We start from the raw sequence: 25,788 nt of genomic DNA, 5'->3' as shown, positions 1-25,788 counted from the left end.
ACCATCGACCCTTCTATTGTGACGTTGGTGTTATATTTTCGCAGGGTCTTAAGACCTCGATTCTACAAAGGTATACCAGGAGCTTTTTCCGTGTAACTGGGAAGACACGTAATCATTGTCCAGCAGATTCTGTTGAAAGGGTTTCTCTCTTCCAAGGCAACTACAGAGTGCGCCATGGACGTATTTAATTTCAACATCGAATAGCTCCGCCAATTTTCTACCGATTTTCAAAAACAAACAGGATCATACAGGGTCTTTATGCCATTTATTTCAAATCAGATTTAGAATACAGTGTCGATTAAATGATCACCACCGTTATCTGTTGAAATCGACTGGAAAATGCCGGAGTTATTCGACGTTGGATTCTGATACATCCGGACGGCGCACTCTGTACTTGATCTGTCGTCTGGAATACTGTTTTATTGTACACCGACTTTTTTATTCCTGTCGTTAATGAAGGTCTGGATTTGTGAGAGAATCGCCCTTTTCCAATATGGGCAGCAAGACCACTTCGGTTCTGGAGTTTAAACACTTCGAAACCCTGCGTAGTGGTTCTTATGAGTACGTTCCGTACGTATCAGAAACAGCTTTGTGTGTAGCCAACATAGAGTCGCTAGGGAAATGGTCTGACCATGAATCTTTTACGAGGAGGTCAGAACTCGAGTCGTTAACAGGAGAGATCAGACCTTGAGAGCTTATAAGTGTTGCCGTAGTCAGCGTTAGCGTGAGTATGACGAAGTACAGCTTCAACACCTTTTAAAGTAGGATCAAATTCAGAATGAGTATGACGAAGTACAGCTTCAACACCTTTTAAAGTAGGATCAAATTCAAAATGAGTATAACGAAGTACAGCTTCAACACCTTTAGAAGTAGGATCAAATTCAGAATGACTATGACGAAGTACAGCTTCAACACCTTTAAAAGTAGGATCAAACTCAGAATGAGTATAACGAAGTACAGCTTCAGCACCTTTAGAAGAAGGATCTAATTCAGAATGAGTACAACGAAGTACAGCTTCAACACCTTTAAAAATAGAATCAAATTCAGAATGAGTATAACGAAGTACAGCTTCAACACCTTTAAAAGTAGGATCAAATTCAGAATGAGTATAACGAAGTATAGCTTAAACGCCTTTAGAAATATGATCAAATTCAGAATGAGTACAACGAAGTACAGCTTCAACACCTTTAAAATAGGACCAAAGTCAGAATGAGTATGACGAAGTACAGCTTTAACACCTTTAAAACTAGTATCAAAGTCAGAATGAGTATGACGAAGTACAGCTTCAACACCTTTAAAAGTAGAATCAAATTCAGAATGAGTATAACGAAGTACAGCTTCAACACCTTTAAAAGTAGAATCAAATTCAGAATGAGTACAACGAAGTACAGCTTCAAACCTTTAAAAACAGGATCAAAGACGAAGTACAGCTTCAACACCTTTAGAAGTAGGATAAAGTTCAGAATGAGTACAACGAAGTACAGCTTCAACACCTTTTAAAGTAGGATCAAATTCAGAATGAGTATGAGGAAGTACAGCTTCAACACCTTTAAAAGTAGAATCAAGTTCAGAATGAGTATGACGAAGTACAGCTTCAACATCTTTAAAAATAGGATCAAATTCAGAGTGAGTATGACGAAGTACAACTTTTCAATACCTTTAAAAGAAGGATCAAAGTCTGAGATCCCTATTGGACCGTATATCATGGGTGTACGCGAGTTCACCATGAGTTGACTCATCGTACCTATGGATCCAAGTAGCAAACTGGAGGGACCCGCTATGCTTTGGGATAAAATTTGCAAAAAGGATTTACCACCTGGTAACGACTATTACAAAACATCTCTAGAATCAACGCAGCCCGCAGCTGCAGCGGATTCTTTCTTCAATCGATATCAACTCATCGTCCTCCGAGTATCCCATACTACACAAACGGATAGTAAGTTAATCACTGAACTCCAAGAAGAACTAATCGCAATCGTCAATAAAAGTACAGAGCTCATTTGTTTGAACTCTCATGATTTGAGCGCTTTATTTAACCCTTAACTTTTTCCATCTTTTAGTACATCTGCAACCATTTCCAACTCACATTGTATCCTAATTATTTTCGGAAGATATCGAAATGCCTATGACTCCGGTAACTTTCTCTGGAGATTGAGCGTCTGTAGCCTGTTGGAAACATACCTCGAAATTTCACCTTTCACTGCTTCCAGGTGCAAAGACTATACGCGAACGAGCCGAGGCCGGTCGTCGTTAGGTAAGCTTCTCAGAAAGCGGGAGGGGGGAACTTCAAGAGTTATGCGCACATCGTTCAATACTACACAATTTGCTTCGCGCGACAATACGCGCGCCCCCGCGGCAGGGAAATAACGTGTGCAAATCGGATTGCAGAAGTTTGTGCCACAAGGTACCAGATCGGCGCACAGCAGAAAAAAGAGCTTCAACTAGCAAACAGATGCAGGAGAAAGCTTTTCCGCGATCCGGAAAAATAAAAGGGCTGCCGCCCCCGCACGCTCGACTGTTTTGATGGGCCCTTTCCAAGATGTACAATGAAAGCAAATCGTGACTCAGATTGTTATCTCTTGGAAAGTTTTGAGGAAAATCGCCAGGTTAAAAGTGGGCGGGGAAGGGGCGGTAGACGATTAGCGTATGACAAGAAACGGTTGGCTCTTCAAAAACTACGCGGTGGCCGCTCACGATCAACGCGAACTCTAATTGATTTACATTCCATCGATCGTCACCTCCGCAGCTGACTGATGCCCAAGTAAAATCGCCCCCTTCGAGAGTAACAACTTTGAAATGGGACTTTCTCTCCCGGCTGGTTGGTGGAAGCGATCTTTTGGAGATCGATGAAAAACTGCTTGCCCTAAAACCATCAACAAAGAGTATAGCAAAGCAACTCAACTTTTCGAATGAGCTGAGGTCAACGGCCATCTGTCATCTTAACGGGGGGCTCTTTATGTCTTTTCCAGAAGAAAGCAGAGCAATGGGATTTATTTTATTGTGTTCTTGATTTAAACGCGATCGTTTCTGATCCAGCGACGTTCTAGATCTTGGACGTTAGATTTGGATTGCTTGTTTTCTCCCACCATTCGGGTTTGTCCCATGAGTTTTATGGGTATCGAAGATTGATGCCTTTTCGGTATTTGAAGAAAAATCTTCAACGATCTTCGTTTCACAAATGACAGCTACTCCTCTCGTGATCCTGGTGATTATTATGATTGCAGTATAGGGTGGCCTCAAATTTCATTAAAAAATTTGAATCCCAACCACATTGAGTCCAACTTATGGCCTCTGTTTAAAACATCTTACTCGTGGTTCATGGCTGATTGATCGGAATCATTCTACGAGACTAGGAAGTTTTAAAGAAAGTTTCCGTAGCGATTTTCAAAAATTGCTCACCACGAGTCTGGCTCGTGATATTTTGTAGGACATACACATTTTCAACCACGATTATAACGATTTCAACTACCTATTAACAATCAAAGTCTTAGACCACGTTGATGACATAAATTATTCACAACAAGTCTGGCTTGTGGTTATAGTAAGACCAAATCAAGCAAATACTCAAAGCGAGCCGAAATTCGGATTTTTTTTCTCCACCAGGAATAATGCTCATGGGTTTCTGCGTTTAACAGAAATTATTTACCACGAATGAGATTCGTGAATTATGCTGGCTCAGCGTTTAACAAAAATTTAAACTGTGTAAGTAGGATTTCAAAGAGTTTTCGGCTTAACATTCAAACATCTCTCTGCACGAGTCTGTCTCGTGAGGTTTTGAATTACACAAACATTTATTTGACAAGATAGATAGTGTTATTTTGTACGGTACAAAAAAAATCGGTAAGGTATTCCAGAATTATAACCAGAAAACATCTGGGTCAAATCGTGAAAATTCTTGGTATTATTGAAAACAAAAAAAAAAACAAAAAAAGTTTGAACATTTGAAATACATTTTTTACGCATCTCGTATCACGAAAACATCTTCGTTAACGGACATCACATCTAAAAGATTATGATGTTGTTTTTCGAAAGGTACAAAAAAAGGGCTCCTCGGTTTCAGTACCAGTTTTCTCGTCGAGCTGAACACAGTTCGCTGCTCTTCGATCGGTGTTTGGACCTCACCAGGATAGTTGCCACATGTACGGATTTATCTAGAAAAGTAAACATTTTTGGATTTATTTTTGGTATAAATCTATTATCTCAGCCCTATGCGTCGGTCAATCGGCGCCGGACTTTTAGGTAGGATTCTGTACGTGAAGATGACAGTTGCATAGTCAGATTATGTTGCATGGTCGGATTATGTTGCATGGTCGGATTATGCTGCATAGTCAGATTATGTTGCGTGGTCAGTAGACCGCTGCAAAAAATGACTTTTTGCTTCCATATGTTTTTTCGATGCCTTTTGGTTCACCAAGCATCAGTGTAAAATTTGAGATGATTTGGTTGATTCCTGAGTTAGCGCAACGCGTTTTAATTTAGTATGGAAGTTTGTATGGAAGAAGAAATTTTTGCACATTAAATCATCCATAAAATTCAATTTAGCTTGGAATGAAGTTGGTCTTTGATTTTTGGTTTTGACTTCTTCTTGTTAACATGACAAGCAGCTAAGCATTTCATGAAAAAAGTTATAAACATTTCAAAATAAAAAAATCTGAATCCATTGAAAAGTATTTGAAAATGGCCGACTTTGCTTGCTAGAGCTCTTGATAATTTGATGAAATGTTTTTGCTAAGGTTATATAAATCAAGTAATTCCCTGGCTATGCAAAGCAGTTTTTTATTCTCATCCTACGGTTTTACAGCTTCCAAATAAACAGTCAAAAACGGAAAAATTAAAAAAAAAAGTTTTGAAAAAAAATTCTATAACATCAAGTAGCTTTTCTGGGGTACAATTAAGGAATATTTTTCACCCATAATCATATTTCTAGGAACTTTCAGCACATCTCGATTTTGAATGAAAAATTTTGTTTTTCCAGACAAATTTCCATGCAAAATTAAAACTTGTTACGCTATTTCTGGTAGCAAAAACAACAACAAAAAGTTATGGGTGGTGTAAAAATTTAAGAATTTTAAATTTCCATACAAAGCTTGAAGCAGTCTAATAGTCAGGTTATGTCTCATGGTCGGATAATGTTGCATGGTTAGGTGATGTCGGATTATGGTGCATGTTCCGATTATGTTGCATGGTTGGATTACGTCGCATGGTCGATTATATTTCGGGGTCATCATGTTGCATCATCAGATTATGTTGCATCACCAGATTATGTCGCATTGTCAGATTATGTTGCATGGTCGGATAATATTGCATGGTTGGATTATGTTGCATAGTCAGGTTATGTCACATGGTCAGATTATGATGCATGATCAAGTATCTCGCATGGTCGGATTATGTTGCATGATTGGATCATGTGGTTGCATTATGTCACATGGTCAGATTATGTCATATGGTCATTTTCAAATGGACACTTTATGTCACATGTTGAAATACAGACAAATACAGACACCGTTAGTTTTTGGCAACACGCTCGTAAATTTGGTCTTGCCAAAATCGAACGGTTAATACTTTTTTAATTTGCTCAAAATTATAGTTAAACATAATATAAGTCTTTAATTTATCAGATTTGCTCAACTATATAAGTATCAAGAAGTGAAAATTTCAATTATTATATTCAAAAATAATTGAGCCAATTTAATAAATTCTATGCAAATACTATGATTTACATTAATTTTTATTAACCTAAATTAAAAATGAAGAAGTCACAAAAAAAAACGTTCTTGAAATGTTGCCAAAACGAACGGTTTAGCACGAATGTTTCCAAAATCTAACGAGGTCTGTATAGCTATAGACCAAGGGTGGCCAACATTTTCAACAGGCGGGCCAAATTTTGGAAATGCGATAGGCTGGCGGGCCACACCATCATTTTTTTTAAATATTCCGAGCAAATAAATGATTTAAACTTCTGTTGGGTTATTTTGTTGCAGAAATGTCAAATATTTAGTGCGTACATTAAATTTTGTTCATGGTCATACAATTATTCAAAATATAAAATTTTGGATTTGTTTTGAGAACGGTGTTTTTTTTCGATTTGCACCAGTTTAAGAGTCATGGTTTAAATAAAAAAAAAATTTCAAAAAATTATCAAAGAATGAAGGAACATTTTTGACACGTAGGTATGCCTATAATGGAAGAATTGTTTTAACAGAAGAATAAAAAGAAGCATTTTAAATGGTTTCGAACTTTTGCGAAAGTACCATCGATATGGGGACAATTTTATTATTTGACGGGTTGGTGACAAGCTTCCTAAATTTTCCATAGGATAACAAAATTTTTGTATTTATGCGACTTTAAAATACATGCTTTTTGCAGATTTCAAAAATAAACTTTTTTTGAGGTATTTGATATAATATTTTTTCGGCAAAAAATTGAAATTCACATTACTTTGTAATTTTTAATGGATACTTTTTTTTTTTTTAAAAACGAACACAAACACATACAGGAATTTTGGTTGCTTTCAAATAAAATATTTCAAAAAAATTTATTGTGAAAAATCATAAATAAGCTGCTATAATTGTACCATCTGCCAAAATGACAAATTTTTAAATTTAGTAAACATCTGGAAACACTCTGCGCAATTTGTCAAATAATGTATCTATTTTTTCCTTAATATTTACAATAAATATTTCGTTGATTTTAATGGAAGCTGACAAATGAAGTATATTCTCCGATCTAAAATGCCTAAAATACTAAACTTTGGCAAATAAGTTGATAAATTCGTAGATTAATTGGTTTTGATATTCGGTATAATTTCGTACAAAATTTTACAAAGTTTTATTTTTAATATCATACTGCTCTCTCCATGAAGCCTTTACAAACCAATCAAACTAGTGACATGTACCCATTTTGAAGCTCTTATTGCTTCAAAATAATGGTAAGTGGTAATAAAATAAGAAAAAAATCATCACAATACACATCTGTTTTTCGAAAGTACAGTTCATGTTTCAAATATTAGATACTTAAAAAATATACATGTTTTCCGACATTTAATTCGAATTCTTGATTGGTTGGTACAGATTTTGATAAACTTCGTCTTTGAATGGTACAGAAACCAAGAAAAAACCTCAACGCTTAAATTGAACTAAGACCACATTTACCATTTCGGAAAAAGCTTCGCGGGCCATAAAAAGACAGCCGCGGGCCACATGTGGCCCGCGGGCCATGGTTTGGCCACCCCTGCTATAGACTAAGCTTGCCAGATGAAAAAAAAATTAAGTGCGTTCTTCTTGATTTTTATTGAATAATTCCGTGGTTTGAACCGAATTTGCCCGGAAATTGACCGGATTTTATCAAATGTCTGGATTTTGCTAGGTTCTAGGTAAAATTGACTGTATGCCAGAATTTCATCCAGGATAAAACCGTGAAAATTCCTGGTACTATTGAAAACAAATTAGAAGAAAGTTAAAAAAACATCTGAAACTCTTTTTTATGGAAGGACATGTTTTTTTTTGGAATAAATTCAATAAAACCGCGTAATCGGAAATGCTATGCTGAATCATGACATTTTTTTCGCTAAGGAAATGGACATGTGGATTTGTTTGTTGCACACATTATTTTCCACTTGTGAGACACGTGGTTTATGGCCGAAACAGCCTGATGAGCTTGCATGGTGATTTTCCATAAAGCACAATTTTCTTTCTCAATTCCGACTCGTTGTTTTAGGTTGAATCTTTTGACCGCTACAGAAGCTCCAAATTTGTTTTTTTTATCACCCGCTTCGAAATGCTCTGAATAAATTTCCCAAGAAATTGGAAATAGCCCCAAATTGAGTGATTTATTTCGTAATACCCATCCGGAAATAGAGAGAGAGATAGAGCTCTAACTAGTTAGTATAATGGGTACCAATTACTGGCATTTTCCCCAATGTCAGACGCTCTCAACGCCCTCTGATCAACCTTGCGGCAGCTAATGTACGTGCGTGGGAGGAACCAATAAGGCCAAACCGATAAGATACCGCTGGCCTAGTGGCCTTGAAAGATGGGTGGGGGAGTCATAAATGATGGGCACACAGAGAGATGGCTATCACCAGCAAAGTCCTACATGTCATAACATGTTACAAAAGCTGAAACTAATAGGTTTCTTCCAGGCTGCCGAGGCTGCCCTCTGCAATCCGATTTCGTAACAACATATCAATATTGAACATCTGCTCACGTAACAGGAAAGCAGGTCCACACAAAAGTTATTCTTCTTGAAGAATCAAGGGAGATATGAATCATTTCGTAATAAGTAACAGCTTTTAGCAAATCAACAAAACTTATGTATTCATCACCCATCTTAGAAGATTGTAAGTTGTTCGCAAAGGGGACAAGGTGCCAAAAGTTCCAAAAAATGGGCACAAACTGCCGAAGTGTGATTGACCATGAACCCGTGGTGGGAAGAGTTCCTGCCCGGTCGAGCGCCCACCGGTTCAAACACCCGCCGACCTTGGAATCGGAACTAGCGGACTAACCAATGAGTCGCTAACATCTCGCCGACTAAATAAGTGAAAGAGGTGAAAGAACCGAGACCGGTTAACGCGCATCGACGGAACGCTACGGACGGGTCCCGTCGAAATGGCCGAGGGCACGGCACCAGAGCCAAGTACCAAGCGCAAGAAAGGAAGAAACCTGCTGCCGAAAACCCCTAAAACCGGCACACGCACGCAATCCTAACCAGATAACCTGCCTCTAGTACGACAAAGCCCGGGAACCGGGGCGGAGCGCCAAAGTGAGTGAGAGGGGCCCGCCTTGGGGGCAGAGCACTCAGCGAGCAGAACAGAAACACCAAGAGGTGGTGCTGCTGCCTCCTGTTTGTTAGTTGTTTTTGTTTGAGTGTGCGAAAAGATGGTGTGAAAGAATAATAAGAAAATGCTTCGCTGCCGCGCGTCGAGAAATGGCAATAAGAACCTTGAAGTGTGTGCGCGATTCTTCTTTTCCCCTACCGTATACGTAAGTAGGTTCATGGGGAGATCCGAAAGTCTGTGCAGTGGGAAGCCGAGGATCGATGAGATCCCCAAGAGGGGACTCGAGCTTGGCTTGATTGAGGTGGAGGGGGTTCATTGACAGGGCCTTGAAATGTGTGGTTTGTGGAATGGGCAGAGAGATAGAGAGAAAAATAAATAAAGAAAACACAAAAAAGTGCCCGTCCTAGCCGGTGCTAGATAGTGGCGTTGGCTAGAATTAGAACCGATATGCGGCAAACAGACAGAGTGCGTAAAAATTGGAAAGTGGAAAAAGGCCAAAAGAAACATAGATGTAGGATTTTATTAGTTAGTTTCTTCAGCAACGTGGTTAAACTCTTTGAAACATTGAACTAATTTTCTTTTAATTTGGGCTTGAATTATGAATCTAAATCTGAAACCGAATACATACTGACTCTAACTTTAAATCTGAAGTTGAAACTTAAATTCCAAAACCGTCATTTGAATGCACATTCTGAATTTAGAATTCTTAGCAGATTTCTGTTGTTTTATCAACGTCACGTAACAAGCAGATTTCTTGTGATGGAATATGTATGAATGGGTTATACCTAGGCAACATACAGGGTCGTTCACCCTGAGCGTGTAAACGGCAGCCCAAAGAAGAATCTATCCGCGATGCCAGGTAAATGTTTGACGTTTTGTAGTTAGGAAAAATGTATGACCGTTTTCAAAAGCTCTCCGAAAGCTTCCTAACTAATCAAAACTTTTCTATGGAGGACATGGTGTCGCTAGTGTTTGCTTAATAACTCCCATTCAGTAAGATGGCCAAACTTGGCAAATGTAGACAAGAGTTGGATGCGGTTGAGAGGCAATGCGAGGCGAAATTTTGACAGCTGGACGCCTGCTTTTAGGAACAAGTATTGAATGACAGTTTTATCATAGTAGCAATACGAACTGGGACGTTACTTTTACTATTACAACTAAACAAACTGACCACACACTTTTCCAATGTAACTGATCGTGTGATTTGACAGATTGGATCACTTTACTGGATTTTTCTTACTACTATTATTTAACATTCGGGGATCGTGGCAAGTTTGTGCAAATTAAATGTGTATTATGACAAATTTTTTTCAAAACTAGTTTAGTTTATTGACTACCTACACCAGCCATAAATCGTTGAACTCGAAATGGTTTTTAAAGAAAAATAAGTGTATCTTACAGTTGAAACAGTATAACGGATCGATCAATTTATTAAAACTATGTATTTCCAGTTTAAAAGTAAGAGTTTAATAAAACTGTACTAAGTAGTCCTAGTAGTCAAAAGATAGGTTTGGAAAATAGAAAAAGGAATGACAGAAGAAAATATATGTTTTAGGACCGATGTCACCTCAGCTTAAAGGATATGATCAGGATGGGCTTACCAGATACTTTCAGAAAAATGCGAGACATTTTACGAAAAAAGCGGGACATATCGGAAAAAGCGGAACATTTTGGAAACTCTTAGAAACCTAATTTTTATTACTATTTCCATACATATGTATCTATGTATATGTTCCTTTTGCTAAAATAATTCATAGAAAGTTATAAAATATGGTTAAATGATTTTTTTTTAAATTATAAATCTCAAGAAAACTTCCATCTTTGTAAACTGCAAACTCAGTCGAAAATATTGTAGTTCAAAGAAATTTAAAATCCAAAATTTGAAGAAAGTTTTTATATTTTCAAACAGCCGTTTTTGATCATCTACCAAGTTTATTTAATAGAAGTCTATTATGTCATTGTTTGATTGAAAACAGTTTGTTTCGCTTGGTAGTACTGTTCTATTTTATCCGCAATTTGACTTTAACCTTAAGCTTCACATTCAAGGGATCCTGCTAGGATTCCGGAGAAAAATCTTCAGCATTTGGAAGCAACTTTAAGAATATTTTCTTCAATGCTGCTCAAAGAACGCTTAATTGAACTCAATTATTATGGTGATGCTAAGATTGGCAGGCTTAAGATTGCCCGAATATTTGACACAAAATTTAGGAAAGGTTCGGACCGGCCAAGATGCCGGATTTCGTTTACAAAAAACTAGGATTTAAACGCTAATAACTTAAACTGGTATTTAATCTAGTCTTATATAAACTTTAAAAAAAATACTGCTAAAATTGAGAGAGAAAAAACACAAAAAAACATTATATTTGAATGATTTTGTTGAACCAATCAATTTTTAAAGCTTTATCAGTGAATGTGATGTTCTTTAAGTAAGAACATTTCTAGTTTTGAAAATCAGAAATGGATAGTAAGAAGCGTTTTCATCAAGCACGGACCAACTATGTTGAAGTGGTAGAATCAGAGAAGGTTTAGTCTACCACAAATATTTTCTCAGAAAAAACGGAACAATTTGAGAAAAAAGTGGAATGGCAGGACATTTTCTAAAAAAAGCGGGGCATGTCCCACTTTTGCGGGACGGATGGCAACCCTAGATTAGGAGTCACTTTTGGATGTGTTTTTAATATGACATCAATTTTCCTATTGCTATGCGCCTCTACAACTTAATAGTAAACCTTTTAATAATGAAGAGGCAAATATGAATTGTATTATTAGGTTACATCCAAAAAAGAGGTTGCGAAATTGCAATGTAGATCTGAGCTAACTATGTCAATGTGCCGAATAAACACTGAAATGTGCATAACCCCAAAGATGATATGATTGCCTTTCCGTCACTAGGATAAAGACTCGAACTCTCGAGCAAAACGATACAGGACCGCTAAATACAAACATTCAAGCGAAACAAGGAAACCATTCTATGGGATTTCATCCAATTGTATGATTCATCCAAGAAACAAGAAAATAAAAAAATACCGTCGGTGAGAATCAAACTCAAAGCTACTTCCTAACAAACTCCATCTTGCCATCCGACAGCTTAACCAGTGTACCACCTTAACCAAATGGAGAAAAAATGTGTTTTATGTCAAAATTTGTAAGCAAAACAAGCAACAAAAAAAATAACCAAAAGCCATGAAGGAAAAAATGGACCAATAGTACAGTACAAACAAATGAATGAGTTATGAAATTTCTCAATTTTGGGTAAAACCTAAAACTGATTATTTCTTCAATTTAAATGAGGTTGTATACTGACTTGAATGAAAAAAAAACGAATGATAAAAAATCACATGGACAGCTCTGAAAAAATTGAAATCACTTTAAAGCAGGTCTACAGGAAAGTTCCAAGTGTGAGAGGACAGCTTGAAATGAAAGATTAAAAATTAACATAAAGCGTGTTTTTCTGGTAGATTCAAACTTAAGAGAATTAAGATAAAGAATGGAAAGGTGAAAAAAAATCACCAGAAAGCGAATTGGAGGATAGCTTGACGAGGATGAACTTTCAAGTGAATTGAGAGGACACCTGGTCACCTAAACTTAAACACAATCTTAAAGAGAGTTAAAAGGACAGCTCGGTGATAATTTCAAAAGAGTTGAGTGGACAGCTTGGTGAGGTGAGAGGACAGTGATGATAAGCGAGTTGGTAGGACGGTTTAAAATGTATTGAAAAATTAAATCTCTCACGAGTTGAGCGGATAGTTTCAAAAAATGGGGGGAAACAGCCTCCAGTGGATTGATAGGATAGCTAGGTAAGGATGAAACACCAAGATGATTGAGAGGACAGACAGTGAAAAGTGAAGAGTCACCAATCACCATAAAGCTAGATGAATAAACAAATTACTGAGAAAAAAAATACAAATTCGTTGAGAGTATCTGAATGTGATGGCCCAGCATATAAAAAATCGGATTAACTATAAATAATAGCTCAACTCGTTAACAAAGTTGCTTCGAAACGCAATCCCAAGTAACACCAATAGTTTTGTAAGACTCTTCAAGTATCTTATAAAACCTAAACTTGGTCTAGTAAGCTGCTTTAAAACTTTAAATGCTACTTGGGATGTCTACCAAATAAGTGAAAGATCGTAGAAATGGTTACTTGAAGTCGGTTGAAATCGGATATCATAAATAGTCTGCCATGTTTGCGGATCCCGCTCAATTTGTTCTCTAGCGAGTGCTTCAAGTGAGAAAACAGCTTTGTTGCTCTCTCTGTGACCAGCAGTGCACCCAGATTGCTCAAAATCAGATGGAGTATTTGATAGAATTGTCCAATGAGAGAAACAGCAAATATTGTCACTGGCAACGGTTTGCATGCGGTGAGAGCAAACACTTACGCTCCCTTGCATTTTTTTTCAGTACGTACGTCAGGATATCATTTGATAGAGTATATGAAACGTATAACAAAGTTGTTGAGAAATATACCTACGTTCAAAAATGTTTTCTGGGGGTACACAATCACAGCAAAGAAAGTTGAGGGGGCAGCTGGGTGATGAGCTCAAATGAATTGAGAGGACAGCTTAGTAATAAATTAATTATCAATGAAGTAGGAGGACAGTGATAAAAAAACGAGCCGAGAAGACAGCTTAAAAAATATTTTCGAAAATGAAAAATTCAAGTGGATTGGGAAGGCAATTTTAAGTAAATTTGAAAAAATCATCAACAAGTGAGTTGGGAGGACAGCTTGGTGAGGAATAAAATTCAACCGGATTGAGACGACAGTTTTTGAATGAAACTTAAAGGTCGTCATTTGGTGATGCGAGTGGCTTCTAGAACATGAAAATTGAAACGAGTTTAGAGGACAGGTTGGGATTGAAATTTAAACATTCTCTTACTACAGGTGAAATAAATGTGAAATGATAAAGCGAGTTGAGATGACAGCTTCATATGCATGAGAATTCGAGTAGCTTGCGTTGACAACTTCGAATTAAAACGGCCTTTTGGAAACTAAGATAAAGTAATGCATTAATTATGGATTTTCTGCAGTAAGGTAATACGACCAAAGCTCAAGCATGTCCGACAACAAGGTTCAGCGAGGCTGATATCTGCCTCCAGACGGACAATCAGATCTCACTTAGCTTTCTTGAAAAAAAAGTGTATTGAATGTAAGTTTTATTGCAAGCCACTTGGACTTCGCAAAAAAAAAAAACAATTCAATTCTATGAAGAAGTACACAAAGTGAAAACATTTTTCGCGGCATCGCTCTCTCGACAATTATTTGATTTTTACTTATTTCATATTTCTTATCTTCGTATTTTCTGATTCACATTCTTTCGTCGGTTTGCTCAGACCAAAACCGTAAGCCGCCAAAGTAGGGTGTCAATAACCCCCGATTTTCGGTGGTTTTTGTTTGTCGTTGTCGTCGTCGTCTTTTTTTTATATTTCAGGAGATCCGAGCGAGAAAGTTGGGAACAGGACGATGCTCTTGACACATCGTCTCCATCATCATCAACAACAATATCAACGCTTCGACCCCATCGCGGTGCAAAAGTTCTCTGGGTGTAGATTCTTTTTCTTCGACGTTTTCTCCGATTCTGACATTACATGCCATTCCCTGGATGAATAATCTCGTTGGGGAGAAAAGGGGCACGGCGCTATTTGTGGTTTTATAAGTTCCAAGTGACAAAAACGACGCAAGAACTGTCGAATGGGCGAGCAGAGCAATAAATGGCAAGGATCAGGGTAATTTATTCAGAAACGATTCGCTTTTGATTACGTTGATTTGGCGAGAGAGAAAACGGTGACTTTTTGAGGTCTTTTCCAATATTTCACGATGATCATACCGTCATCGTTGAAGTGTGTTCGAATCCCAGAAAGAAATCAAGTGAAAGAGGATCTTATATTTGTGAGGTTGGGGAAGATTGAACAGCTCTTTTAAATAATAAATAAGAGAGTCCGCGTCCGTTGCCTGTGAGCAAAAAAGAAGGAGAAGGAACTAAGCATATAAAATTATTGTCATTTGACAAAAGTTCTCACTTCTTCAATATTTAGTCGTTGAATTTGTTTCTTCGAACAACTGCCAAAATATGAGAAAAAAAGCTTTGAAAAGTTAATCCCGTTCACTAACATCAAAAGTTTTTTTTCTCACAAAAAATAGCCACGCCATCTCGTGAGTGACGAGTCGAAACTATAATGTCAACTCTCAGAGCGAACGTATGGGAGAGCACTCGCAGAAACCCATCTGAGTGCCCCCTTCCTTTCAGCAGCTGTCAAGTGGCCGTGAACTTTATGGATCTGCTCTGTTATACCACCGTTCATGGTTGCTCGAAATGACGACGATGACGACGGACGGCAGTCGATTTGATATGGCCTATGTACTAGTCACATATTATTGCACCTTCCCATGTTGTTTGTTTTTCTAGTTTTTTGCTCCCGAGTTCGTTCCGTTGCCGATTGCCTAACGGGCCGCGGACTCGGTTGCAGTCTTCAGTAATTTAATTACACATTTATGAACGTGTTGCAGTGTTGTTGATGTGCGATATGAATCATACCGTGATTAGAATGGGGTTCACTGGCATTTTTCTTATTCGAAAAAAGAACAAAAATTAGCCTTTAATTTGGCATCCGTTTTGCTTCCTGGCTACAAGAAGAAACCACTTTTTTCAATGCCATCTGTCAAAAACCCGTTCTTGCTGTTACATAAGTTTTCTATCTTTCATTTACTGATATCATTCGTGTCTCTGATTCTAAAGAGGTGAAAACTCAAAAATCAAATTGGCATTTGAGCGCAATTTATTTTAAACTGCATTTACATGTATATTTAGGTTACCTTGGGATCACCGGTTAGTCTGAAATGGATACGTTCGTACCTGATAGAAAGAGTTCAATTTGTTAAACTTGGGAATGCGAAATCCAGTGTTTTCCTGGTCAACTGCGACGTACCACAAGGGAGTCACTTCGGACCTCTATTTTTTTATTACGGTTACGAACGTGTTCCTCGATGTGCTGCGTGACGTGTTTGTGCTGATTTACGCAGATTACAAGTTGTTGCCAAAGCAAATTCCATGTATGGTTAGTAGGATTTGTCATGAGTTGGACAATCTTTACACTATTGTCTCGATTTATGTTGGACTTATCCGAACCGCTATCGAATACGCCAGTATTGTGTGGCAGCCATACTTCAACGTTCATAAGAATAGAAATGGAAGAGTTCAAAAAAGATCTCTAACGTACGCCTTAACAAACCTTGGCTGACAAGAAGATATGCCAGAATATCAAACTTTGTGTGTGCTGGTTGGCTTGGACTCACTAAAAAATCGTAGAAAATCAATCAAGACGTGCTGTTTTTAAAGGATTTGACCTGTGGAAAATATTTTCCACCGATTTCACCTAACGAAGGACGTAGCAGTCTACGAAACATTAGACCGTTACAGCTCTATAACGAATCCAAAACTAGAGTTAAGTTAGTTTATTTTAATAAAAAAAATTGTTTAAGCACCATATAAGATAAAAGGTTCAAGCTTAAGATCTATCAATAAATAAATCTTTCTGCCCTTGAGCAAGAGAAACCGAAGAAATATGGACTTACCACACATACGCTCCAATAGGTGTAATAATTGAATCAATTACAAGAAAAAAAATTAGCATCGCTCTCCTCCACTTTTCTGGTCGTTATAAGTAATTTTGCCAAAATGTTGAATAAGAAATTAAATCCAGTCCTAAGAATCAAAATTGAAAAATTAAAATTTATAATTTGCAGTGAAAAAACCCATTCTTCAACAGCTCACAGTTTCGCCCAAACGATTCCACCATCCAGTAGCACAAAAACGAACAAGAACTTTAGGTCATTTATTTGCTATTCTTGTAATTAACTTGTTCCCTCTAGCTTGCTAGCTCGAGTAAGCTACAAACCGGGTTTCATGTTTTTCCTGTTCCCGGTAGTTCAAACGAAATCCCGCCCGACCCAACTAGGGAAGGAACTAACGACTGAGGGACGTTTTGTATAAATAATTTTCGAAGAACTCCCTTAGTTTTGGCTTCTAGAGCGGCTTCGGAATCGTTACCGGCGAGAGCTAGTAGAACGATGCGTTTTTTCCCGGAAAGCCCGGGAAAAGTGAGAATCAAGGCGTACAGTGATGTTCACCTACGGGGGGAGGAACCGTCATCGGTCCCTGGAATGTGTAACTAGTTCATGGGACTCTCGGTGGAGTTTCACGAGTTCTTTATTCTGAAAATCGATTGCACTTGCCGCAGCGAGCAGCTCCGATGCATGTGGCAGGTGAGGACTAACAATTTCATATTCGAATGGGGAGCGAACGACACGCGGTTGGGAATAGGAACTGCAGTCGGATTTGGGCATTTCGAAAAAGGGATTCCTATATGACACGGAACAAGTCGTAAATAGTAGGTCTATCTAGTTCACTTGTCTGTTTCCAGAATGATGGTTGGAATCTCGCCCAATTACTTTCCGCCTCTGGCAAACGTTGCACCGAGATTCAAATAGGGTGATTCAATCTTAGTTTAATATGGAAAGACAAATGATGAAATTTTTCTTTCGAAATTTGGGAAAAGAAATGACCAAAGGTCAGTAATTTGATTCTGGTTTTTTGCAAGTGAAATTTCTTAAAAAATTAAAGAGTTTTTGGACGTTACATCTGGTACGGTGACTTTTCTAACTTGGATGGCGACCGTCAAAAATTTGTTTAACGAGGCATTGGGCATGCTGCATACAAAAATGCGAAAATGTTTAGAAGTCTGTTTTGGGTAGTTTTAGACGATTTTTGAGTAAAAAAATTTGTGGGTGTATAACCTTCAAAGGAGATAGTAACCAGTTTACTATACGCCCGTAAATCTCCCAGGCAAATTGTGGCGGCTGTAGCATTAGACTGAGTCGATTGAACTGATAATATGAAGCATTCAGCATTAATTTTTTAGAAGATGGTGTAGATCATTTGATCATTTTTAAAGATCGTAAGAAACAATAATTTTCAACATATCAGAACCCATAGATTGCCTATACAAGGGCGTAAAAAAGATGTCTTTTGCATGCAGGAATTCGAACGTATTGTCTAATAAACAAAGACGTTAATCTCTTATCCACATGAAATTGTTGCGAAAAATCGTATAGATAGAATGCATTCAGGCTTTTCTTGCAGCACCTCCAAGCAGAAATTCCACACAGCCAACGACACAGTTTAGTTTTATAATGTTCACGAAAATATTAAAGAGTTGAAGCGGGAATATTGCATTGTACAATATACAGTATCTTTAAATCTAAATTGACTAACATTAGGAAAGTTCTGATGTTGTTATTATGCATCATTACTGGTAATAGTTTGATGGTAGTATAACTTCAGGCGTTCAAAGGAATTTAAAAAAAATTTCGCTCCAAATATCAAGTTTGGAAAAATAAAAAATAAAAAAAAGTACTTGTACTTAGATTCAAATATCTCGAACTGCATGATATTAATTTAAAATCTCTATTTTGCATATTGAAGGTGAATATAATTGTTATCATTCATCTTAAGTTCACTTTGGCCAGGGTGGCCAGCAAGTTTCCATTTTCAATTTCCCGGTTTTCCCGTTTTATGTTTTATATTTTTCCGGTTTTAGAATACGCTGAAGTAAGTAGTTTATCCGTATTTTTCTCAGTTTCGGGTAGAATCTATAGGATATTTTTTACTTGAAAAAGAGGAAAGATAGCTAAAAGTGTAAAGTTTATAAAGAGTTTTATTTTTATTTTGTATTTTGTACAACGTGTATTTTGAAAGTTGAAAAAATTAAAGTCACTCAAAGAAAAATGGTGCAAAAATATTATGCGCAAACTTCAGAAAATACTCAACTCTTTCAACGGGACGTTTCAATACAACTTGTAGTCGTGCTGCAACTGTGAGTAATGTGATTGAACGTTACCATGCAGATGGGAGTACAAACAGAAAAAAATTGAGGTTTGAATTGTTGTTTTATTAGTAGTTAGGAGTTAGGACCTACAAGCGATTGAGTACAGTTTTAGGTCGAATTTCCTTTATACTTCGATCAGGAAACTTTAGAGCGAATATACGAAGTTTTGATAAAAATCACGTTTCAATGTTTTTGCATTCTTAATGATATTTCATCAGATTATTGATGAAATTTGACATAAATATAATTTTTACAGCATTCGATAAGTATCACAAGCAATTAGAAAGGATTTTAGCAAACTTCTGGCTCAAAATTACAATTCGTAAAAAAACAGTTTACTGGAACAATTTTCATCAAAAATACCATTTTGGAATCGTTGTTATAGCTTCTTTGTGGCTTTCAAGTTTGTAAACTTTTGGAAGCCTCGTTAAATTCAAAAGATGTACAAAATTATCCGGCAATGAAAAAGGTTTTGGCAGAAACTCGATTTACTGTAAAAATTGCATCTTATGCTCTCTACAGATGGATTTGCACCCTTTGGTCATTTAAGAGTAAAATCTAAGCTGTAGTGCAGACTTTGGCACCATTTCGACCTAGTTTCAGTTTTGCCCTAAAGTGATCAAAAAGCCAAAAAAAAAGTCACTTTTGAATCCAAGAACATAAAATCTCCCAACGCACTTAGACCCATTGAAAAATTCTGTGCTATTTTGAAGCAGGCAGTCAGTGAGCATCCTGAAAGTGTCAGTTATGAAGAAAAAAATGACGAAAAAGTTAGTTTCTGTATAGAAAAAGCTGCTTTCAGATGTTGCGCAAAATCTTTTAGGGAGAACTGGGCCTAAAATAGGATTGTACGAGAATGGTATAGAAGTAGAATAAAATAAATATACCAAAAGATACCAACAGAAACTGTTTAAAGTTTATTGTCTGAAAGTTTAAAAGGAATCGGTCAACTAGGTTAAATTTATAACGTTTTTACTGTGATGAACACTTCTTTTAATTTTGGATTCCTAATTTGAATAATCAATTAAATTTCTGATGCTAAGCTCAAGTTTGATGTTAACACATTGCGAACCAAATAACAGATATCTCGTTTTTTTCGGTCGCCGCGAGACTGCTACACTTTGAAGCATTACTAGATATTACAAATTTAAAAAAAACTGTATTCCACAAAGTTGAACACAATACTTTTCATACCCCAAAGATTCTAAATTTGTAGAATTTGGTCCAGTGGTTTTTGAGATATACATATGATATCGAATTTTGGTGTTTCCTGGATTATATTTCTTCGCGGTCCTCAATGTGTTTATTGCTATTGATTGATATTCTAATTTAAATTTTTCCTCTGAAAATCTGAGGACAAATTCTTGTGGATCTTATTTTCCTTAAGCATTTTGAAATTTTATTTTATTCCATGCTCGCCTTGAATATTGAATCAGGTGTTTTGTGGGATAACTTTTAAACTGTTTTTATTTTTTTAGAAAGTATGCGGAGCCTGATGTACAAAATTCTGAATTTGTGATAAATTCTTAATGTACAGTACCGTTCATAATTGTATAGAAATTAGAAGCAAGCGCACTGTCACCTCGACTTTGAACTTCCATAACTTTTTACTCTGATGATACTTTTTGATCAAAGTTTTTGCGTTAGATAGATTAACTATCACACTATTATAACACAAAATTTGAGCTTTCTGGAGTTTGTGTGGCCTGAGAAACAGTACTTCTACGAAAATCGAACTTTTTGGACTTTTCTCATTCAAACTACAATATCTCTGAAACTACGCTACAGTTTTTATTGAAATTTTGCACAGTGATTGTTGCAATATGAAGCTAGCATGTCTGAAGTTTTCGAAAAGTTCTATCGATGAGATCAAAAGTTACGCGAGGTGCAATATTTCAGGAATGAACCTTGAAATGCGATTTCTATAGAATTTTGGACGATTCATGAGAACAATATCGTTTCCTCCATCAATCAGACAAAAAATGTCTGGTAAAAGCAATGATGAAAAGAAAAAATGGAAAAAATGATCCATTTGTGTTTTGAAATCAGAATCTCGCAATATTGTTGTGATTTTTCGATTGAAATAGATTTACTGGTTGTTAAACAGAGAATATGATTTTTCTATGGAAACATTCGTCCAAAATTCTATATAAATCGCATTTCAAGGTTCATGCCTGAAATATTGCACCTCGCGTAACTTTTGATCTCATCGATAGAACTTTTCGAAAACTTCAGACATGCTAGCTTCATATTTCAACAATCACTGTGCAAAATTTCAATACAAAATGTTGCATAGTTTCAGAGATATTGCAGTTTGAATGAGAAAAGTCCAAAAAGTCCGATTTTCGTAGAAGTACTGTTTCTCAGGCCACACAAACTCCAGAAAGCTCAAATTTAGTATTATAATAGTGTGATAGTTGATCTATCTAACGCAAAAACATTGATCAAAAAGTATCATCAGAGTAAAAAGTTATGGAAGTTCAAAGTCGAGGTGACAGTGCGCTTGCTTCCAATTTCTATACAATTATGAACGGTACTGTATATGATTCCGTAACTTATACCCTTATGAGCTGTAACTTTTGAAATATAAATATCAAGGTAATAAAAAAAAATGCGATTTCCAATAAAAGCGCAAAATTTATGACAGAATCACACACAAATTTTTATCTTGTTCTACCTTATTCTGTGCATTAATCAACGGACCAAATAACATGGTACACTCAATTTAATTTTTTTGTTCCCCGCATTTTCCCTATATATTTACAAGTCTTATGAACTCCCGACTTTCCAAGTAAAGTTATAAAAAACCAATATTCTAAACTATATAAGATATGTTCAATGAGGCTTTGTTCATAAGAATGAAAAGTTGGAGTATGGTTATGATAAAAAGTGATTTTTGATAGAGGGAACCTTTCGTTAATCTAATCCAAAACCGGCGTAAATTAGAAAATTCACGTAAAACAAATTCTCATTTGTTTTCATTCAATTTATTTTGAAAAAAATGATCATAAACCATTTGTATAACCTTGCTTTTAATCAAACTGTTTCTAAGGTTTTTGAACCTTTCATATTATTTTTTTTTCACCAATTTTATTCAATTTTTTTGGTCGGACTCTTCAAAATTGTTCCCCGTTCGTTATTAATATTTTATTTACATTTCGGCTTATTTTTCAAGTTTCGATTCAGGGTTAAGTATTTTTTTCTAAGCAAAAGTGAGCATCATGAAGTTTTGATCATCATCAATTCTGGATCAGTGTTTAAAAATTCAGTTATAAGAAAGATGTTAATTATCAATCTTAGTTTTCAAGTTGTGTATCTAGTAAAAAAAACTATCTGTTTTCAACATATGAATTTATATTACAACTTAAAAGTTTCAATTTATTAAAAAAAAATTATTATTTCCTCACCTAGGTATTTTGGTCTATTTTTTAAGATTCGTATAGAAAGTGCGCTATAGTACAAACTAGAACAATAAAATGTATGAAATTCGAAAGTTTTTTTTTTCATTTTAAAGACTTTTTTGTTTACTAAGCTCAGCACAATATCCGTTATCTAAAAAAAAGTGTATGCTTGAGAAAGTTTTCTACGACACGACGCACACAGGGGTAAATGCGCCTAATAAGCGACCAAAATTATTTGCGGACAAACGATAAACTATAGACATTTGATGTCTTCGTCCATTTCCATATTTTTTGATGATCTATCGAATTCTTGAATGAAAAAAGTGATTTCTTCATCTCTAGGGGAAATAATAAAAAATATTTCTTAAAATAATTAGTTTAGGGACTTGACGTCTTCACAAAAGTTGTAAATCTTATTATTTCGAGAAATTTTGTTGAAGACACCATCAAGATCGCATGGAAATCATAAAAGTTACGAGCCTTTTGTAAATAATTTAAGTTATTAGGAGTTTTTATTTAATATCTTTTTTAGTAAACGGTTTACAAACTCGGTATATTTGAGAAAGTTGTTCAAATTGTTGAAACACACAATTTTGTGGAACAAGTGAAATACATATTTCAATTAAGACAGAAGATATACTACAAAATATCCAAAATAATGCCTTTTTTCAGTAAGTTATAACCGTAAGAGTTCGGCCGAGCTCGTATAATTTTTTTAGTGGGTTTTGTTGGTCAAGTTATTGTCAACTCAAGTTATCCTGGTTTTTTTTCCCCGGTTCTGATTCTAAATTCCCGGTTTTTCCGGCCACCCAGCTTCAGCGTATGATCGACAGTATTGTTGATATTAGTGAATTTATGATCGAAACGACAAAAATGCTTAATTTTTATTTTTCCAAAATTTCATATTTGAAGCATAGTTCAAACCATATTTTTGTATATGATTTTCGGATTCACGTGCCCGATTTCACGTTGAAAGTGATCTTCAGTTTACTTCGTTCAAAAATGCTGTAAACTAGTATTATTGTTTGGGTTGGCTAAACTGAATAATTAAACTGAAAATTATCAGATATAAAAACATTTTTTTTTTTCAAACGGACGCTTCAAATTAGGAACAACAGAGTTTCAATCAGTCTATATTGATCCTTGAAAAAAAAACTACTCTTCGTCGCGGAAACATCCTATTTGTACGAATGTGCGACAGGCAACAGATAAGCTACACATTTAAACGAAGGAGTGCGAACCAACCCACCCAATCATCAGGCAATTGCGGCCTGGCTGTGTGGTAAATATGGTACCAAGCCGTTCTCTCCTCTGGCCCTAGTGGAGGTCAACGTACGTAATGGATGTGTGCGAGAGTGCGGAACTTACTCGCTACGCGAAGTTCTTTACTCCGTTTTTACGTAGCCTTACACACGTTATTTTTCATCGTGATTATTATTATTGTTATTATTGCATCCTTTGGTGCCCAGCAGAACGACAGAAAACGTCAGAAGGGGCCCTCCACGCGTTTAGCGGTTGAGCGTAGTATAAAGTGTGGAGTTGATAGCCTCGCTCGCTGCCGCTAGGAAATTGGTATTCTCGTCATCGTCTCGTTCATGTTCCCCACGAATGACAGTGTGTTAAGTTACATTTTTTTTAGACGGTTCCCTCTCGTCGTCGTCGAGTTGCATTAATCGTGCTGCCCCATGTTCCGAGCAATCATACGCCAAAACAGAAGCTATCCTCCGTTGTTGAAACGATTCCACGCGGTCGTATCGTTCTAGCGAGACACGACACCTTTCATCTAAAACTATCCGCTGCTATGGCTGCTTGATGGAAGCCGAAGAACGCGTTCCCCCAAAGTTCAACGACTGACACCGGGCTGAAGTATCGGGGGAGCAGTGTGTTTTTTTTTTGTTTCTATAGATGAGCTAATGTGTGTGAGTATCTGCTGAAGTTTAGCTAGCTCGACTCTAGGAGAAACCGACCAGACCGTAAACGGTCGGAGGAGCCTTGACAATTGGCTAACCTTCCTTCCGAAATCGACCCACGACGACGACGTTCACCCCAAAAAGTCCAAATCATGAGAAGGAAGCAAAAAAGGCACTAGCCAAATCAATTCTTTTGAGGAGAACATTATTGCTTCTTGCAGACTATGTACTGTACACCTGCTGTTGAGAACTTTGGATTGGACTGGTTTTTGAGTTGAGAGTGTTCCTTTGGAAACTTTTAACAAGTTGTATCTTGACGACACCCGCGCTGCTGTTTGCTAGCTTGCTCACCTGAGTATAACACCAGTTTTCCGCTACCGGCGTGTTGACCTCTGGCAGCGGGGGTGACGGCACTCTGCTAACTGCCATTGTGCCGCTGGGTGAGTGCAGGTTGGAGGTGACTCTAGCCGTCTGCCCTGCCGGACAGTCACTCACTACCGGCAATCTGCAAGAAAATAGAAAAAAAAACTTGATTTAGAACACTTGACAGCGGATCGTAGCCTTTCTTTGCCTGTTAATAAAATTTGGATACATATTATCATAAACAAATGATAGTTTTCTTGATTCTGACTGAATCATCAAATTATTATTGAAGAATTTCTAACGCAGTAAATAAAACAATTTTTGAAAGAGTAAAAACTCAAAATTGTATATAGGATAAGCGTATTTTATGATTATCATAATTTTTATATAAATTACTGTTATGTGCAACTAATTAGTGATTTTCAATTAATGGATCCTGGAATATCCTGTGTGATCCCGTTTCTATGGAACTTTTTTTAGATAAGTATAATCTCAATGTACTCGTTTCGGAGTCACAACACAAAGAAAAATTAAGAATACGATTTAATAAAAACCATGTGTTTCAAATATTCTAACGTTGTCCGGATTGACCTTTGAAGTAAAGAAATCGAGTATATTGAAGACATTATTGGGTAAAATTACAATCGCTGGAATAAAACACGATTCAGTAAGGTTCCAATAACACTAGTTTACTGCATTTTTGAACTAAGTAAACTGAAGATCACTTTTAATGTGAAATCGGGCGCTGAATCCAAAAATGAAATAACAAAAAACACAGTAGAACAGTTTTTGAGTTATACACCAAATATGAAATTTTGAAAAAAATTAAAAAAGTACTTGTACTCAGATTCAAATATCTCTGACTGCTTAACATTAATTTGAAATTTCCTTTTTTTGCTTATTAAAGGATAATAAATTTTCTATCGATTATCTTAACTTCGCGTTGGATTTGTTAAATATAACCTTCAAGTCTAAAACTTTCAGTGAAACAAAATTTCCTTTAAAAAATGCTTTGCTATTTTTTTCAATCATAAAGTAACTAACATCAACAATACTGTTGATCATACGCAAAAATGAAGTACAAATTCTAAAAAAAAGTATTAGTACTTAGTAAAAAAAAGGACAAGCACTTTTTTCAATTTTTCCAATTTCAAAAATTGTTCTACTGAGATTTTTTTGAATTTCATTTTCGGATTCAGCGCCCAACTTCACATTAAAAATATACGTCGGTCAAAAAAGATCACGATTTTTTTTAATTGTGTAAACTAGTGTAATCGGTCGAATTCACAATACATTTCATATGTTTTCAATTTTGTATTTTTTGCCAATTTAGTTATTATTTACAATATTGTCAATTTTATATTTCTATTTCAATTTTATCACTCTCCTTAATTGCATGCATATTTTTGTTCAAATATACGAATTTCAGAAAATATAAAACAAAACAACAGAAATT

At 36.2% G+C, this 25,788-nt stretch overlaps 1 protein-coding gene across 6 annotated transcripts in view; it reads right to left on the bottom strand.

Moving 5' to 3' along the window:
* LOC129739106 (protein roadkill) overlaps window positions 1-25,788 on the bottom strand; it is a 221,105-nt gene that overhangs the window by 18,708 nt on the left and 176,609 nt on the right. For all 6 annotated transcript variants that reach the window (XM_055730532.1, XM_055730519.1, XM_055730524.1 and 3 more), the window contains one exon: window positions 24,321-24,474. In XM_055730532.1, coding sequence (XP_055586507.1) covers window positions 24,321-24,398 — 78 coding nt within the window. In that variant the 5' untranslated portion in view covers window positions 24,399-24,474. The remainder of the gene's footprint in view (window positions 1-24,320; window positions 24,475-25,788) is intronic.

The sequence above is a fragment of the Uranotaenia lowii genome, chromosome 1 (assembly GCF_029784155.1).
Source record: "Uranotaenia lowii strain MFRU-FL chromosome 1, ASM2978415v1, whole genome shotgun sequence".
In the NCBI taxonomy this organism is placed as follows: domain Eukaryota; kingdom Metazoa; phylum Arthropoda; class Insecta; order Diptera; family Culicidae; genus Uranotaenia; species Uranotaenia lowii.
Note: the sequence above shows the minus strand (reverse complement) of the source record. Positions and strands in the feature narration are given on the sequence as shown.